Below are 19809 nucleotides of genomic sequence, written 5' to 3' on the forward strand. Positions count from 1 at the left end.
GCATGGTAGTGCCCGCTCATCACTAGTTACCAGTACCGAGCATGGTAGTGCCCGCTCATCACTAGTTACGAGTACCGAGCACCCGAGCATGGTAGTGCCCGCTCATCACTAGTTAAGAGTACTGAGCACCCGAGCATGGTAGTGCCCGCTCATCACTAGTTACAAGTACTGAGCACCCGAGCATGGTAGTGCCCGCTCATCACTAGTTATGAGTACTGAGCACCCGAGCATGGTAGTGCCCGCTCATCACTAGTTACCAGTACTGAGCACCAGAGCATGGTAGTGCCCGCTCATCACTAGTTACCAGTACTGAGCACCCGAGCATGGTAGTGCCCGCTCATCATTAGTTACGAGTACCGAGCACCTGAGCATGGTAGTGCCCGCTCATCACTAGTTACGAGTACTGAGCACCTGAGCATGGTAGTGCCCGCTCATCACTAGTTACCAGTACTGAGCACCCGAGCATGGTAGTGCCCGCTCATCACTAGTTACCAGTACTGAGCACCTGAGCATGGTAGTGCCCGCTCATCACTAGTTACCAGTACTGAGCACCTGAGCATGGTAGTGCCCGCTCATCACTAGTTACCAGTACTGAGCACCTGAGCATGGTAGTGCCCGCTCATCACTAGTTACTAGTACTGAGCACCTGAGCATGGTAGTGCCTGCTCATCACTAGTTACAAGTACTGAGCACCCGAGCATGGTAGTGCCCGCTCATCACTAGTTACCAGTACTGAGCACCCGAGCATGGTAGTGCCCGCTCATCACTAGTTACCAGTACTGAGCACCCGAGCATGGTAGTGCCCGCTCATCACTAGTTACCAGTACTGAGCACCCGAGCATGGTAGTGCCCGCTCATCACTAGTTACAAGTACTGAGCACCCGAGCATGGTAGTGCCCGCTCATCACTAGTTACCAGTACTGAGCACCCGAGCATGGTAGTGCCCGCTCATCACTAGTTACGAGTACTGAGCACCCGAGCATGGTAGTGCCCGCTCATCACTAGTTATTACCAATCCCCAGGATCGGTGATTTTGAGCCGAGTGCTGGGGTCCCTTAGTGTGTATGTGATTGCAGGAGGTAGGTGAGGACATCACTTGGCTTTTTCTGGCAGTGGAAGTGAGCATGTGCAGACCTAAGACTGATCGGGTCCCAGTGGCTGGACCCCCCCCACACATCAGCACATTAGGGGATTTTCTTGATTGCCCCCAGCGTGGACAATGCGGCTGTATCCAAGGCACTTTAGTAACAGTGATGGATGAGCCACGTTGTCTCACCAGGGTCTATCTGCCCACGGAGTGGACGTTCATGCAGGACCCCAAATGCCGCACTGGCATCTGCAGCCCCGGCTTTGTAAAAGGTGTCTGAAATTGTGACCGTTCCCTTTAAAAAAATAAATCTGGTCCCGTCTCTCAGCGGCGTGATCCCTCCACACCCGGTGACACCCATTCATTACCTCCAAGGAGCGGATGTGTCACTCACAGAACTGCAGAACCATTTTATAGAAAGTTTCAAACCCTACATAAAAAAAAAGTGTCATCACCCCCCGCGTCAGCCTGCCCCCGATATACGCCAGTAATGTCTTTGACTCTGACGATTGATCCCCCATTGATGAGGGATGTCACCTGTTCATACATGGTCTCTGAAGAAGCAGCCATAGACCCCCCCCCCATTTACTCCTATAGGGGGTCGTACAGTCTGTAGCCCCCCTCCTCGACCCTTCAGATCGGAGGCCGATGGGTTAGTCTTTGGGGATCTCGAACATGCAGAGGCTCTTGTACTTCTGCAGGAGCTCGTTCTTGGTCTGCACCTGCGCCCGCAGGCTCTGGAGGTGCTGCTGCTGCTGCTCGGGGCTCATGTCGATGCCGGCCATGTTGTTAATCTGCTTCCTCATCGCCTGGAACTTATTCTTCAGCTCGTTCAGCTCCTGGTAAACGTCTTGGCTGTCCTTGTCCATGCTGAAAGGAGAGAAGAACGGATCATCTACGGCTGCGATATGAAGTGCTATCCTCTAGTCACACCCACAGCTGCATTCATAATGCTACTACTATTGAATTGACAAAACGCCCCATAACATCTAAGCGTAGATTTAATGGGGTTGTCCAGTGCCGATTATTATTTCTGCATCGGGCACCGCACATACCTGATGGAAGCATCACCATCAGCGCCACTCAGGGGTTATCCGTCGCCATCTTGAGCCCCTCACTTTGTGCCAAAGTCGTTACGGCCCACACATCTGCTAAAGCCCCTCGGCCGGTGTGTGGCCATGATGTAATTGGATGGCCTCTTTAAATCATATGACTACATTGCTTACTCATTGATCTGGAATATATCATCCATCCTCCTCCAGTCACATCCAAAGCTGCATTTATAATCCGGACATAGAAGATTCAAGTAAGCAAAGAAAGAGTTAACCGACCAAAATATCCTTGCCGCTTCAGTTCTGGGGTGTCTGTAGAGCCCACTACGGTTCCCCCCCCCCCCCCCGGGAGGGTTATATATGGAGTGTCTGTAGATCCCACTACGGTTCCCCCCCCCCCTTCCGGGAGGGTTATATATGGAGTGTCTGTAGATCCCACTACGGTCCCCCCCCCCGGGAGGGTTATATATGGAGTGTCTGTAGATCCCAATACGGTTCCCCCCCGGGAGGGTTATATATGGAGTGTCTGTAGATCCCAATACGGTTCCACCCCGGGAGGGTTATATATGGAGTGTCTGTAGATCCCAATACGGTTCCCCCCCGGGAGGGTTATATATGGAGTGTCTGTAGATCCCACTACGGTTCCCCCCCCCGGGAGGGTTATATATGGAGTGTCTGTAGATCCCACTACGGTTCCCCCCCCGTGAGGGTTATATATGGAGTGTCTGTAGATCCCCCTCCGGGAGGGTTAGATATGGAGTCCTATATAAACCCCGTCCCTCTGCGTCAGCGCCACCCCGGTTACGCTCATGACAGTACACAGCCAGAGATTAGCAGGAATCCGCCGCGTCCTGTTTTACCTCCACGCAGACGGGTAACCTGCATACTGCAAGTGAAAACAAGCTATCGGTTTATTGGGGCCACTGATCCCCGGGTGAGGAAAGGGCAGCGCTATAGATTAGCAGACGCCGCTGCTCCTTTGGCATCTTGTGTAAACACGCTTGTTGTTGTAGTGACACTCTCATCCCCGGCAGACGCGGGGCTCAGCAGGTAGATAGCGATCTGCCGCCAGATGGAAGCTATTGTCTTTCATATGCATTCTTCGGAGGTCTACGCAACGATGGCAGATTCGGAGCATAGCTCCATATTTATAGCCTATCGAGGAAATATCACTTTGGTCACCTGTGCTGCCTCCGGAAGGCAACGTGCCACTTGTTGTGATCCCGGCCAGAGAAGGCGGCCGTGGAACCGACGGGAAACGGACCTGTCCGACTGTGAATGGGCCATAGGGAGCTTCCTAAAATTTGCTAACGCACAATCCCGGGGACGCGTCTTCCGTCTTTGTCAGGACGGGTGGCGCTCGTTTATGAACCCTTTAATTGGTCCTTAATTGCACCAGCTGGGTGATTGGTAATCTGACAAGGCTGTAATTTCAAGGGTCCTAAAAAGTCCTAATAAGCGGGTGATGGGGCCAGAAATGGCCATTATTACCTGGAAGTATAGGCATTACCGCTGACAGCAATGTACACATGGATGTATGTGGCAACCCGCTGACGTCTGACACTGCGGCACCGGCTCATTATAACACCTCTTATTATACACAGGAAGGCAAGCTTAAAGGGCCGGTACATCATTGCACGATGACATGTACATTTATTATTTTTTTGTATTCATTTTTTTTTTTTTTTTTTAAAGGAACTCGTCACATTTTGGATTTGACCTGTCCAGACGAAAGGGGAGAGGCAGGCAGAGACGCAGAGAGAGAGGCAGGCAGAGACGCAGGCAGAGAGGCAGGCAGAGACGCAGGCAGAGAGGCAGGCAGAGACGCAGGCAGAGACAGAGGCAGGCAGAGACAGAGGCAGGCAGAGACGCAGAGAGAGAGGCAGGCAGAGACGCAGAGAGAGGGGCAGGCAGAGACGCAGAGAGAGGGGCAGGCAGAGAGAGAGGCAGGCAGAGACGCAGAGAGAGGGGCAGGCAGAGACGCAGAGAGAGGGGCAGGCAGAGACGCAGAGAGAGGGGCAGGCAGAGACGCAGAGAGAGGGGCAGGCAGAGACGCAGAGAGAGGGGCAGGCAGAGACGCAGAGAGAGGGGCAGGCAGAGACAGAGGCAGACAGAGACCCAGAGAGAGGGGCAGACAGGCAGAGAGAGGGGCAGGCAGAGACGCAGAGAGAGGGGCAGGCAGAGACGCAGAGAGAGGGGCAGGCAGACAGGCAGAGAGAGGGGCAGGCAGGCAGAGAGAGGGGCAGGCAGACAGGCAGAGAGAGGGGCAGGCAGAGAGAGGAAGACAGAGGTAGACAGAGACGCAGAGAGAGAGGCAGGCAGAGACGCAGAGAGGGGCAGACAGAGACGCAGAGACAAAGACGCAGAGACAGACAGAAAGACGCAGAGACAGACAGAAAGACGCAGAGACAGACAGAAAGACGCAGAGACAGACAGAAAGACGCAGAGACAGACAGAAAGACGCAGAGACAGACAGAAAGACGCAGAGACAGACAGAAAGACGCAGAGAGAGAGAGACAGAGAGACTTCCATCTGGACAGATTGAATTGAAAATATGAAGGGTCCCTTGAAGTTTATCTGGTTACTAAACAGAAATACTGGCATTGTTGCCCATAGCAACCAATCATGGCACCCCTTTTTATAATGAAAAGAAATAATGAAAGCTGAGCTCTCATCGGTTGCTATGGGAAACTGGCCTGATTATCCACAGTAACCAATCACAAAGCAGCTTTCATGTTACCAATCCAGTTGAACAAATGAAAGCTAAACTCTGATTGGTTGCTATAGTCAAAAAAAGGGCCAGGACCCCTGTGAGACAATTTTATAAACGAGACCCAGTGCTCGCTCATATCCCAATCAAGGACTAGGGGTGCGGCCCATCATTTTTTCTTGGCTGTCACTGACCCAAAGGGGGCCTAGTGGTTGCTATGGGCAGCAAGGCCATTTCTATATTACTGTGCATGTGTGTACATTATATACATATACACATACAGCAATATAGAAAAGGCCTTGTTGCCCATAGTGCGCACACATACGGTATATTATATATATATATATTTTACGAGCATTTTGAGTCCACAAAAAAAAAATAACCGGCGTTCTGATGTTGAGATTAATTCATTCATGGCGGATTCCCAGTAATCATTTAATATGCGCAGCTCTGTGGTAATATTACCTCAGACAGGAGCCGGGATCGCGGAGAGGTGTAATGTTATTATGTAACTGGGACATAATGCGGGCGACGTTCAGTACAGACGGCGAGGACGGGACAATCCCGAGTGCTCGTCTCGCAATGTACCCGACAGGAAACGAGACATACCGGTCCCTGTCACTTTAAATCCGCGAACACGAGTCGTCCTATTCTGCGGGAGGTGTGGGGGGAGGGGTAGACTAATCAATATCCTATCCTTTAACCCCTTCCCGACGCCAATTTTCCATTTTTGATTTTTTTTTTCATCCTTTTCTTCCCCCAGCCATTACTTTTAGGCTAGGTGCACACAGTGAGTATTTGACGAGTTTTTACCTCAGTGTTAAGGCCATGTTCACACAGTGAGGTTTTTCTTACCTCAGAATTATATATTTATATATATATATATATATATATATATATATATATATATATATATGAAAATCTTACGTGTGTTTGTAAAGATATGCTTATCTCAGAAAGTTTCCGACCGATTGTTGTGGAATTTTGACACAAATGTCCCCCCGAGCCCCGCAAGTGTTTCGGTCCACTCATCGCGATCCACGCATGCGTGCAACCGCAGAAAATTTCAGCTGTTCACGCTGTTCATGGTACACTAACAATTAAATTTTAGTCAAAAGACAGCAAAAGAGACAGACAAAGACATAGACAGACCAGTAAAAAGACAGACCAGACGGATAGAGACAGACCAGTAAAAAGACAGACCAGACGGATAGAGACAGACCAGTAAAAAGACAGACCAGACTGATAGAGACAGACCAGTAAAAAGACAGACCAGACGGATAGAGACAGACCTGTAAAAAGACAGACCAGACGGATAGAGACAGACCAGTAAAAAGACAGACCAGGCGGATAGAGACAGACCTGTAAAAAGACAGACCAGACGGATAGAGACAGACCTGTAAAAAGACAGACCAGACGGATAGAGACAGACCAGTAAAAAGACAGACCAGACGGATAGAGACAGACCAGTAAAAAGACAGACCAGACGGATAGAGACGGACCAGTAAAAAGACAGACCAGACGGATAGAGACGGACCTGTAAAAAGACAGACCAGACGGATAGAGACAGGGATAGAGACAGGGATAGAGACAGGGATAGAGACAGGGATAGAGACAGGGATAGAGACAGGGATAGAGACAGGGATAGAGACAGGGATAGAGACAGGGATAGAGACAGACGGGGAGACAGGGATAGAGACAGACGGGGAGACAGGGATAGAGACAGACGGGGAGACAGGGATAGAGACAGACATAGAGACAGGGATAGAGACAGGGATAGAGACAGGGATAGAGTCAGGGATAGAGACAGGGATAGAGACAGGGATAGAGACAGGGATAGAGACAGACGGGGAGACAGACAGACAGACGGGGAGACAGACAGACAGACGGGGAGAGAGACAGACAGACGGGGAGAGAGACAGACAGACGGGGAGAGAGACAGACAGACGGGGAGAGAGACAGACAGACGGGGAGAGAGACAGACAGACGGGGAGAGAGACAGACAGACGGGGAGAGAGACAGACAGACGGGGAGAGAGACAGACAGACGGGGAGAGAGACAGACAGACGGGGAAAGAGACAGACAGACACAGAGATAGAAAGAGACAGACAAAGAGGTAGAGAGAGACAGACAGACACAGAGATAGAGACACTGATACAGAGACAGACAGAAAGACAGACAGAACCTGGGAGAGAGACAGTCACACAGTTACTATCACGGGCATTGCCGGGTACTATAGCTTTTATTATTATATATATATATATATATATAAGTTAGAAATATATAACAAACAACAAAAAATAATTTTGTTTGTAATTGCCATTTTTGAGATATGTAGCTTTTTTTTCTGGCAATGGCTATTTGAGGACTTTTCTTCATTGTTTGTATGTGTTTTTATTGATGTGTTTTAGTGACAAATTGAACATTTTTCACATACCATATGAGGTTACAAAAGCCAATTTAATCCCTTTTTTTGCATTTTTGGGGGGGGGGAGGGGGACTGTGATACTGGATTTTTTTGCAATACGGCATTTACTGAATGGTTTAAATAAACTTTATATTTTTATCGTTAGAGCATGGCGACACTAAATGGTAAATAAATAACATTTATTTGGGAGGGGGGGGAATAAAAAGATGGCGGTATTGGATTCCTCACCCCAAAACCCAGCAGCAGGGATGTGATAATCAAGATTCTCACTAAGGCTGGAGTCACGCTTGCGAGAGACACGCGTGCGTCTCATATCACATCACAGCTGCACGCTCTGCTCACAGGAGCGCGCATCTGCATGTATTTCTATGCAGCTGACCAGTTCCTGTCAGGAGAGTGTGCGGCCGTGCTGGGTGATGCGATGCGTGTCTCTCGCAAGCGTGACTCCGGCCTTAAACTAAGAAGTCTTATTCAATTTGCATGGGCTGAAGGGACCTTATGGACCCTCCCAGGATTCCAGGGCTGGGGGTAATTGCAACCTTTACACCGACTATAACCCTGGGTGGGGTGCACTGTGGAGACAGTATTGAGGGGGCAGTTCTGCTCAATGGCGGGGGGAAGGGTAAGTGAGGTACAAAGATTACTCTTATGGCAGGTGTAATCGACACAAATGTATGGGGGCCCTGCAGCACCTACAAAATTGCTGATTTACTCAGGAGGTGTATGGATTTTGGACTGCTGCCTGCACCTATAAAGGCGAGCACTCACTTTACCCCATCAAGCATAATTTGCAGTTCATGCTGGGATTTGTAGTTCCTAATCGTGTGTGGGTGTGTCTGTCTGGGGGTGGGGTGTGTGTGTGTCTGGGGGGGTGTCTGTGTCTGGGGGGGTGTCTGTGTGTGTGTGTGTGTGTGTGTGTGTGTGGGTGGGGGGGGGTGTCTGTGTGTGTGTGTGTGTGTGTGGGGGGGGGGGTGTCTGTGTGTGTGGGGGGGTGTCTGTGTGTGTGGGGGGGGTGTCTGTGTCTGGGGGGGGTGTCTGTGTCTGGGGGGGTGTGGGGGGGGGAGGGGGTGTGGTGGGGGGGGTGTGTGTGTGTCTGGGGGGGGTGTGTCTGTGTGTGTGTGTGTCTGTCTGTCTGTGTGTCTGGGGGTGTGTGTGTCTGGGTGTGTGTGTGTCTGGGGGTGGGGTGTGTCTGTGTCTGGGGGGGTGTCTGGGGGGGTGTCTGTGTGTGTGTGTGTGTGTGTGTGTGTGGGGGGGGGGGGGGTGTCTGTGTGTGTGGGGGGTGTCTGTGTCTGGGGGGGGTGTCTGTGTCTGGGGGGGGGTGTGTCTGTGTGTGTGTGTGTGTGTGTGTCTGTCTGTCTGTGTGTCTGGGGGTGTGTGTGTCTGGGGGTGTGTGTGTCTGGGTGTGTGTGGTATTCCTTACAGTAAGGAAATAGCATATCAAGAAGAAGCTGCAAACATTGTTTTTAATAATGCATGCATTACACATGTAAAAGCAATATTTGCAGAATCTTTATGGTATACCATTTCCTTACTGCAAGGAAAAACATGATTAAGAAACTACAAATCCCAGCAGGGGCTGCGAAGTGTCATTTGCATACTGCGCATGCGTGATTTAGACCCATAGCCTATGCCAATACAACGCATACAGACAGAGCGCATGCGCACACACATCCTAGACCCCGTCCGTAGATTGCGTTTACCATTTGATAATGTCGTGAACGAGCGGTAAAAACGTATAATCCTCCTCCTCTTCGGCGGTCTCCTCCTCCTCTTCTTCCTCCTCAGGCTCCTCACCGGCTCTCGGTTGGCTTCCAGTAGCCATTTCGGAAGACCCGACCTGCGACGCTGCTCAGACACCAGCCGGATGGGCCCCTTTCGTAATGACGTCGAAGCAGCGCGACGGCTTCATAGTGACGTCACTAGCAAGGGACGGTCCGTGTCTCCATGCTGCTTTCTGTTTACGTCTCGGAAGACTGCGATCACCGAGATCAGCGGCGCCTGTGACTCTGCAGAAGCTGCTTATTTTATCGATGGCAGGAAGGAATTGGCTTTAATCTAAAGCAGTTTGTAAGAAAACAAAATATTGTGACATTATATGGTACGAAAATGATCAGAAGACGCCCACAGATGCTGCTTTATGCCATTTAACCCCTTCAGGGCTATGTATTTTTTTATTATCTTTTTGCTCTTTCTTATTTTCCTTCCTTTCTCCCTACAGCCATATTTTTATTATTTCTTTTATAAATCGCCACCTCAGCGCTTCTTTTTCCACAATAAGTTGTAGCTTTGAACGACAACCATATAATGGACTGAAACATAGGGAAAAAAGTCCAACTGCAGCGAAATGGTTAAAAAAAACATTCTGCCATCATTTTGGGGGTTCATTTTAGTTTTCAGGGTTCGTTGTGCCATAAAAAATAGCAACACGATTCTCCAGATTATGGCGATACCAACGTTTTATGGCACGTTGTAGGTTTTCGTGATACAATTTTGGGGAATGCTCGATGTTTTGATCGCTTTTTGTTTGCTGTAACCAAAAAATGTCAGTTCCGGCATTTCAATATTCTTTTTTTATTGTTTTTGTTATTTTTTAAGCAATATTATTGGTCTGAAGTTTATGGCTGCGGTTGTATTTAATATCCTATTTTCCATTCTTTTTATTATTATTATTTTTATTTATTTTATTTTATCATTTTTAATATTTTAATTTTATTTTATATATAATATAATTTATTTTATTAATACATATATTTATTATTATTTATTTTAATATTTTATTAATACAGCACCATGGAATCAATGGCACTCTATAAATAAATAATAATAATTAATATTTATTATTTTTTATATTTTATATTATTTTTTATTTATTTTATTATTATTTAGGGCAGAATGGTGGCACAGTGGTTAGCACTGCAGCCCTGGCGTCCTGGGTTCAAATCCCACCAAGGACCCCGTGTTTGCGTGGGTTTCCTCCGGGATCTCCGGTTTCCTCCCACAATTCAAAGACATACTGATAGGGACTTTAGATTGTGAACCCCAATGGGGACAGTGTTCCTGCTGTATGTAAAGCGCTGCGGAATATGTTAGCGCTATATTTAAAGAATAAAGAAAGATAGATCTCTCTCTCTCTTTATATATATATATATATATATATATATATATATATATATATATATATATATATAATTTCTTTCTTTATTTTTTTTAATGGGAAAAAAAGGGTTAATTCAGACTTTTAATAGTTTTCTTCTTTTTTTTTTTTTTAGTTTATGTTTTTATTCCTTTTAGTGGAGTTGACTCCCTGCTCACTTGACAGATATTTCTATGTTCTGCCATACTCTAGTCTTGCGGTCCGGTCTCTAATAAAAATTACCATCTCATATGGCGCCTTTGCCTTCATGAAGTACCAAGATGGCGGTGATGGGACCTTCATTCACCAGGCGCCCTGGTTGCTATGGCAACCCACAGCCACCCCAAAATTACTTTGCTGAGGGTGAGAGACTTAAATGGATCGTCAGCGGCCTTTAAGTGGTTGATCGTCAGTGATCAGAGGTGGCTGGTGTCACTGGCAGGTGCTGGCTGTATAACACAGTTGGTATCACCTTGCATGGAGTGGGCTCGGGCTCCTGCATCCACTCGATTACAGATATGTATGTCATAGAGCATGCAGGGGCAATATCCAAAAAGTCAAAGGCGATCAAGCAGTCCCAACAATGAATTTAGAAACTTTATATCACATATTAAAAATCCACGGGTTACACTTTCTTAAAAACAAGAACAGATGACGTGTTTCGGATCAGATTGGATCCTTACTATATATGGGGTCCATATCCGTGGCTCCCTCTTTGGTTGTCACAGCTGATACATCCAGTTTCTTAAAGGGAATCTGTCACCAGGTTTTTGCCACCTAATCTGAGAGCAGCATAACGTAGGGGCAGAGATCCTGATTCCAGCGATGTGTCACTTGGCTGCTTAGTTTGGTTTTGATAAAATCACTGTTTAATCAGCAGGAGATTATCAGTACAGGACTACTTAGCGTGCTACAGGTAGTCCAGTATATTCATGAGCTCTGTAGAACTGCTAGATCTGCAGCAGAGAAAATATTGATTTTATCAAAATGACAGCAAACAGCTTAGTAAGTGACACATCGCTGGAATCAGGGTCTCTGTCTCTACATTATGCTGCTCTCAGATGGGGGAGCAAAAACCTGGTGACAGATTCCCTTTAAGACAAATTTGTAGCAGTTTTTAACTCATTTTTAGAAGGGGCTAATATGGTACCCCAGTTATAAAAGACACTGCAGCGCCCCCTACAGGGAGAATGAGGCATTGCACAGGGTATCCTTGAATTTTCAGCTGTGTAAGGCCAGGTCCTCCAGAACAGTCGATCCTCTGACTTATTGATTCAGGTCCACCCTTTTGTAACCATAATAGAATATTTCTAAACCTTACAATCCATGGAATATGGGCCAATTCCTACATGGGTTATGATTCCATTGGATATTTGACCATAGCCCAATAGGTAATAACTACAGTTCTGCACTGGACTCTGCTCCCTCCAGACTAGTGATCACTATCCACCCCCAGTATCTGCCACGGAGGCTCCATGGGACAGAAGGGTTGCTTTTTATTTCCCCACCATGCACTTAACATTTACAATCACTGACTGCAAACCTTTCATCATTTCCCATAGTAATTATGGTCCAGTCACTAAACTGCACGGTCATGCACAAGTGATCTGGTGTCCAACAGATTCTCATTGTTTTAACCCATTTCCACATAATTAAGTTCTTGTTGAGTCTGAGAACCACGTACGTCACAGGTATTCATTCACAGATAATCGCACACCAGCTTTATAGCGAAGAGTGAACACATATTATGGGAGTCTCCTGGGGAAATTCTGGACTCCGACCACATTAACTTCAATAAACAAAACTTTTAACACTTCATATTTAAACCAAACCTAATAAGAATAGAACTACAATAATACTGCTCCTATGTACAAGAATATAACTACTATAATACTGACACTATGTACAAGAATATAACTACTATAATACTGCCCCTATCTACAAGAATATAACTACTATAATACTGACACTATGTACAAGAATATAACTACTATAAGACTATAACTACTATAATACTGCCCCTATGTACAAGAATATAACTACTATAATACTGCCCCTATGTACAAGAATATAACTACTATAATACTGCTCCTATGTACAAGAATATAACTACTATAATACTGCCCCTATGTACAAGAATATAACTACTATAATACTGTCCCTATGTACAAGAATATAACTACTATAATACTGCCCCCTATGTACAAGAATATAATTATAATATTGCCCCTATGTACAAGGATATAACTACTATAATACTTCCTCCTATGTACAAGAATAAAACTACTATAATACTGTCCCCCTATGTACAAGAATATAACTACTATAATACTGCTCCTATGTACAAGAATATAACTACTATAATACTGTTCCTATGTACAAGAATACAACTACTATAATACTACTCCTATGTGCAAGAATATGACTACTATAATACTGCCCCTATGTACAAGAATATAACTACTATAATACTGCCCCCTATGTACAAGAATATGACTACTATAATATTGCCCCCTATGTACAAGAATATAACTACTATAATACTGCTCCTATGTACAAGAATATAACTACTATAATACTGCCCCCTATGTACAAGAATATGACTACTATAATACTGCCCCTATGTACAAGAATATAACTACTATAATACTGCTCCTATGTACAAGAATATAACTACTATAATACTGCCCCTATGTACAAGAATATAACTACTATAATACTGTTCCTATGTACAAGAATACAACTACTATAATACTGTTAATATGTACAAGAATACAACTACTATAATACTACTCCTATGTGCAAGAATGTAACTACTATAATACTGCTCCTATGTACAAGAATATGACTACTATAATACTGCTCCTATGTACAAGAATATAACTGCTATAATACTGCCTCCTATGTACAAGAATATGACTACTATAATACTGCTCCTATGTACAAGAATATAACTGCTATAATACTGCCCCCTATGTACAAGAATATAACTACTATAATACTGCCCCCTATGTACAAGAATATAACTGCTATAATACTGCCTCCTATGTACAAGAATATAACTACTATAATACTGCCGACTATGTACAAGAATATAACTGCTATAATACTGCCCTCTTATATTGAATATGAGCAGTGAATGAATTTGCTTATATATAATTGCAGTCGCTATAATGTGTGTTATGTACAATGTGCGGTGACAGCTACAAAAAGATCTTTGGAAATGACATCAGACTTTTCTCATTACTGTAAAGTGCAGACCAGCGATCGATGCTGTGATGATGTTTGTTGCCGCTCCGGTCGCGGAGTTTATAAAGCGGCGCAGTAGGAGTGGTACTTGCTTTACTGCACAATATAATTGGCGGTTTTCTTTTTTTTTTAACTTTTGACTTTTCTACAAACATGAATATTCGACTTTGCGCCCGCTCTGGGTCAACATCTGAGCAGAACTAAATGTACAGATGTATGCTACCTGTAATTAGTGCCGTTTGCAGGAGGATATTGCCTGCGGCACTATGAGGCTCATTGACTGGGGCTTGTGTTCTGTCTTCACGTATGGCTGCCGCCCATTGTGGCATGAAGTACAGGAAATGAGTGTGTTTGCGTAGAAGATTGGGTACTCGCTGCTCTCCTCTTGTTTTATCTCTGCCTCATTATGTCACATAATCGTCTTCCAAATTATACATTTCGTTGATTTCAGGGCAGACGAGGAGTCGTCTTTAGGGCAATATTTTAATTGAGAAAGGAAATTACAGTCGAAACGGCAAACAGGTAAACGGTGGGAATAGCTCAAGAGAAGACAACATTCCCGGCACGACGCGGAAACTATGGCCGGATCCCCTCCTCATTTATCAGGTTTTTTTTATCGAGACTGTGAATTATTTGGATTTCCAAAAACTTGCGTCTTCTTGTTTTGCCCAAGCAAGGAACATCTGTCCCCATTTCATGGGTTAATTGATGGGAGGGGGATGATTGGTCATTGACAGATAATCAGTGAACTTCACCGACTGTCATGGCGGCGGCGGACTCTGTTCACATTGCAGATTCTGACACTCCGCCCGATGGTTTCTCTGGTTCTGTGATCAACACACACAGACTCGGGCATCGACTTGCTGTGTGCTCATTCATAGGCAGGCTAGCAAGTGTTAATCTCTGCTAGTCTGCTTGTTAGGCTCCTTTGATCACATGTTGTGAGGAAGCCAATCACATCTGCTCCCCTCCTATTTATGCTGGATGAAATCTTCTACCCATGCCAGCTATAGGTTATCCTGTGAGCTTTGATGTCCCAGACCTTTTGCTTAGAGCGGTTGTGGAGTTTACCCCTGTTGTCTTGTTGCTTCCTTCCAGCTCTTATTTTCGCTCCTGTGATCACATGTTGTGAGGAAGCCAATCACATCTGCTCCCCTCCTATTTATGCTGGATGAAATCTTCTACCCATGCCAGCTAAAGGTTATCCTGTGAGCTTTGATGTCCAAACTTTTTGCTTGGAGCGGTTGTGGAGTGTATCCCTGTTATCTTGTTGCTTCCTTCCTGCTCTTGTTTTCGCTCCTGTGATCACATGTTGTGAGGAAGCCAATCACATCTGTTCCCCTCCTATTTATGCTGGATGAAATCTTCCACCCATGCCAGCTATAGGTTATCCTGTGAGCTTTGATGTCCAAACTTTTTGCTTGGAGCGGTTGTGGAGTTTATCCCTGTTATCTCTTTGCTTCCTTCCTGCTCTTATTTTCACTCCTGTGATCACATGTTGTGAGGAAGCCAATCACATTTGCTCCCCTCCTATATATGCTGGATGAAATCTTCTACACATGCCAGCTATAGTTTATCTTTTGTTAGTCTGTCAGCTTTGGTGTCCAAGACTTTCTGGTGAAAAAGTAGCTTTTTGCTTGGAGCGGTTGTGGAGTTTACGCCTTTTGTCTTATTGCTTCCTTCCTGTTCTTGTTTTCGCTCCTGTGAACACATGTTGTGAAGAAGCCAATCACATGTGCTCCCCTCCTATTTATGCTGGATGAAATCTTCTACAGATGCCAGCTATAGTTTATCTTGTGGTGGTCTGTGAGCTTTGGTTTCCCAGACTTTCTGGTGAACTAATTGCTTTTTTCCTGGAGCAGTTGTGAAGTTTACCCCTGTTGTCTTGTTTCTTTTTTCCTTTTCCTGCTTTTGTTTTTGCTCCTGTGATCACATGTTGTTGGGAAGCCAATCACTTTTGCTCCCCTCCTATACTGTATATGCTGGATGAAATCTTTTACCCATGCCAGCTATAGTTTAGCCTGTGTTGGTCTGTGAGCATTGGTGTCCCAGACTTTCTGGTGAATGATTTGATTTTTCCTTGGTATGGTTGTGGAGTTTATCCCTGTTGTCTTGTTGCTTCCTTCCTCCTCTTGCTTTTGCTCCTGTGATCACATGTTGTGGGAAGACCTATCAACCTATCACATCTGCTCCTTTCCTATTTATGCTGGATGAAATCTTCTACCCATTCAAGCTATAGTTTATCCTGTGTTGGTCTGTGAGCTTTGGTGTTGCTTTTTGCTTGGAGCGGTTGTGGAGTTTACCCCTGTTATCTTGTTGCTTCCTTCCTCCTCTTGTTTTCCTTCTAATCTCTTATTATCTTATACCTATGTGTGTGCTAAATGACAGAGTTTTGGTTTCCCCTGTCTGTCTATTTTTGTGGTTTTCAACACACTCCTGTCTCGTCCCTCCCTGGGGAAGATGGACTAAGACCAGGACTGGTTCGGAAAAGGGCCAGGAAGGAGACTCAGACCTCTCCACTATTAGGAGTATCCCTGAGGTTAGGGATAGATTGAGGGTCGATCAGCTTAGGAGCCACGGTTCGTCATCATCACAGTCTGCCTTAAAATTAACCCCTTTGTCAAGAGCTGTCACAGCTCTGCCCATCTTGTTAGTAACATTCAGCATTTTTGTACGCACATAATACAATTTTGTAATATGTCGTGCTCAGAGATTTGGTCCAGAGAGTCGATCTTGATAACCCTGAGTCGAGTTCCAGTTTGTAATTTTTAGAACGCGGTTACTGATCCGGTTCGCTGTTGTTTTGATAAAAGCCACGCATATATCAACGTGCCTGACAAGGGCGATATAAATAGCAGTGCCTATAAAAGAAGAATTAAGATAAAACTTCTCTCCCAAGAACATTCCAAGCTCATAATTCTGCAGACGCTCGTGGAGGTGGCGGTGTGGAGCGTACGATACATATTGTGCCAGCCTGTCCTGCCTAGAATTTGTTGTTTGTGCCATGTGCACTCCCTTTACCCTGCCCACAGTTCACACTGAACAACCACGACATTTCCATAACTTATTATTAGCCTGTAACCTGTCACACAAGTCTTTGATGGAAGCCTCCACAGACTCATGTTGTATTTAATGCACCATAAATTCTGACCCAAACCAAAACATCTGACGAGCCACGTGTCTGGCCGACGTATTCTGCAGCTCTGAACGCTGGCGCCGGTCCTGATCCCCGTTGAGGGTCACTTTTTTATTCCTAGGGGGTCTCACAGAAACAGACAACACCCTATCTGGTATGTTTTTAGGCTGTTAGGCTAATTTCACACATCAGTTTTTTTCCATCAGGCACAATCCGGAAAAAAACGGGTAAAACGGATCCGTTTTATCCCCATTGATTTGTATTAGTGCCGGTTGTGCCTGATGGCCTTGCGTTGCATCCAGCTTTTGCCGGATCCGTCATAAGTGCCTAAAACGGCGGCCGGAGGGAACGTATCTTGTATCCGCATCGCGCCAGATCCGGCGTGATAAGGCGTGTTTTGCAATGGAAGCCTATGGACGCCGGATCTGGCGTAATGCGGTAAAAAACGGATGCGGCCGCCGGATCCCTTTTTGTAAACTGAGCATGCTCCAATGTATTGAAAAAAACGGATCCAGCAAAAAAAAAAAAACGGACGAAAAGGATGCAAAAATGGATGCGCCGGATCCGTTTTTTGACGGATCAGGTATATTGGAACCGTCAAAAAAAAGGATCAGGCACATCAGTTTTTGCATATTCTGCGCCGGATCCGTTGCATCAGGCACATGCCGGATTGTGCCTGATGCCAAAAACTGATGTGTGAAATTAGCGCAGGAACTGAATCTGTGCCCATTGGACCTTTCGTTTTAGTCATCTAGTGGCCACCACCATCCCCAAACGTGGGGCAATAACCACGTTTATACCTAGTTTTAGACTCTCTTCTATTTTACTATGGGCTCACCTGTTGGGATGGATTTTCTATGCTTTAGTGAATGTAAACGGCACGGACCAAAGGCGATGGTACAGCAGAGCTAGACTTGCCGGACAGCACATGGAACGGTGAGGACCAGCACAGCTGGGTATATAGTACAGCAGATAGTGAAGCAAAGCAGGAAGCACTAGATTCAGCAGAGCCAAAGGTGCGGGCTACTCTATGGAAGATACAAGATACCAAGATACAGTGGCACCAAGATATGTTGTAGCAGAGATGAGTTGGTTATCAAGAACTCGACACAGGAAAGTTGAAAATGCAAGTTCATTATTAACTATACATATAATGGAAAAGATGATTCCTTCCTAGAACTGGACCCATTACTACTTTTCTCCAAAGATTATTCCTTTTTTACAGATATAGAATGATTTCTCACTACATCACCAGGAACAGGACACTATTCCACTGGCCTCCAGGGGCTAACTGCTACCCTACTGGACCACATAAGTGGAGCCTTCTTATTAATCTCTACTCCTTCTTTCTGGTCATTGTGTATTGAAAGTTTTTCCACTAGATTACCAGGAATTGAATACTTTGCCACTGGTCTCCGGGGTTTGGACCCCTTTTCTCTACTCACCTGTGATTGGGCACTGTGCTAACTGTAACATCCATATTGGCATCCTCTTGCTGTACTGCCCTTCTTCCCTGGCAGGGACATCGGTTCTCTCACCTGCCCGGCCATCCTGCGGTTTCTGTCCCAGCCTCAATTCATGCTGCTGTCTCCTGGAGCCTGCACACACCACACAGGCCTCCTGGGAATGCCAATAGGGTGCGTGTGCGGCCATGCCCCTTTTCTTAAAGGGCCAGTGTGGCCTGACCCGGAAGTGCCTCTCAGGTCAGCTGTAATGTTTCAGGTATTTACGGCACCTTCTTCTTAAGGGAGGTGCCTGGGCAATAAGTTATTACATTGCTTGTTGTTAGGTCCCATTATGCTGCTGCTGTCATTTTGCTGAGTTTTGCTGCTGACTCATATCTGTGTTTCAGTTCTCTACCAGTCTGCTGACCTGCTGCTGATGCAACCTTTGACGCTGACCGGCTACCACGATATCCGCCGCTGCAAGTATCCACGCCGACCGGTGTTATCGCATCCATCCATCCATACCAGATTAATCCACGACTCCGCCTGCTGTTACAATCAGAGACTGTTCTGCATCCGTGGCGCCAGCTGTCGAGGTACCACAGATTCCCTGGGGCTGCCCTCTGCTGGCTGCTTACCAACCTGTGAACTTGTACCCTGATTCGAAAGTTCAATATAGGAAAGAAGAGGGCACCACTCCGGCCTCCTGGGAATACCTATAGGGTGCGGGTGCGGCCACGACCCCTTTTCTGAAAGGGCCAGTGTGTCCTCACCCGAAAGTGCCTCTCAGGTCAGCTGAGAGGTTTCAGGTATTTAAGGCACCTTCCCCTTAAGGGAGCTGCCTGGCCAACAAGTTCCTATATTGCTAGTTCTTAGGTGTCATTCTGCTGAGTTTTGCTGCTGACTTGTATCTGTGTTTCAGTGCTCTACCAGTCTGCTGACCTGCTGCTGCAACCATCCACGCCAACCAGCTACCACAATATCTACCGCTGCAAGTATCCACGCCGGTCGCTGCTACTGGATGACTACTGGATGAAACCACGACTGTGCCTGCTGCTACAATCAGAGGCTGTTCTGTATCTGTGGCTCCAGCTGCCGAGGTACCGCAGATCCCCTTACGACCATGTGAAGACTAGACGGTCAGTCCAGTACGCTCCTTCAGGCAAGTGAACGGTAGTTTTGCACAGATGCTGATATTCGAGTGCTGATGGAGGAAGTTGGCACAGCCCTGTTCTGCCCACCAGACCAGGGTCCTATAGATCTTTTTCGTCAACTGTAGATGAATCCTTTCCCACTAGATACCTTTGGACTGGACTGTTTTCCACTGGTCTCCATTCACGATACCCTTTTTCCGCTAGTCGCTCGGGAGTGAGTGATCTCCAAAAGGGTCCCAAGTGCCTGGATGATTTCTCACCTAGAACTGAATCTACAAACACTGTTCCCTCATATACACTGTTCCTCAGGAGTTGAATGCTATGCCACTAGATCTCCAGGGACTGGATTTTTACCACTGGTCTCCAGGGATCAGACCTTTTTCCACTACACATCAGAAAGTCAGAATATTGTCAC

General features: G+C 46.0%; 1 protein-coding gene and 1 long non-coding RNA gene across 2 annotated transcripts; one reads left to right on the plus strand and one right to left on the minus strand.

Annotated features, from left to right (window-relative positions):
* Nucleotides 1-881: 881 nt before the first annotated feature.
* Nucleotides 882-9116, minus strand: MED9 (mediator complex subunit 9). Its single transcript, XM_075319468.1, has 2 exons — nucleotides 8978-9116; nucleotides 882-1957 (listed from the first exon to the last, which is right to left on the minus strand). The coding sequence occupies exons 1-2, from the start codon at nucleotides 9097-9099 to the stop codon at nucleotides 1741-1743; spliced, it is 339 nt and encodes a 112-aa protein (XP_075175583.1). The 5' UTR covers nucleotides 9100-9116; the 3' UTR covers nucleotides 882-1740.
* A 123-nt stretch (nucleotides 9117-9239) lies between these two features.
* Nucleotides 9240-19389, plus strand: LOC142246416 (uncharacterized). Its single transcript, XR_012724893.1, has 3 exons — nucleotides 9240-9375; nucleotides 18648-18836; nucleotides 19163-19389. It is a non-coding gene; the product is annotated as an uncharacterized LOC142246416 (long non-coding RNA).
* The last annotated feature ends 420 nt before the right edge of the window (nucleotides 19390-19809 follow it).

Source organism: Anomaloglossus baeobatrachus, chromosome 7 (genome assembly GCF_048569485.1).
Source record: "Anomaloglossus baeobatrachus isolate aAnoBae1 chromosome 7, aAnoBae1.hap1, whole genome shotgun sequence".
NCBI classification, from domain to species: Eukaryota; Metazoa; Chordata; class Amphibia; order Anura; family Aromobatidae; genus Anomaloglossus; species Anomaloglossus baeobatrachus.

Coding starts and splice junctions, on each gene's coding strand:
- MED9 (XM_075319468.1), bottom strand. CDS start 9,099: ATGGCTACTGGAAGCCAACCGAGAGCCGGTGAGGAGCCTGAGGAGGAA. Junction 1,958..8,977: donor GTTCACGACATTATCAAATG/GTAAACGCAATC, acceptor CTCTCCTTTCAG/CATGGACAAGGACAGCCAAG.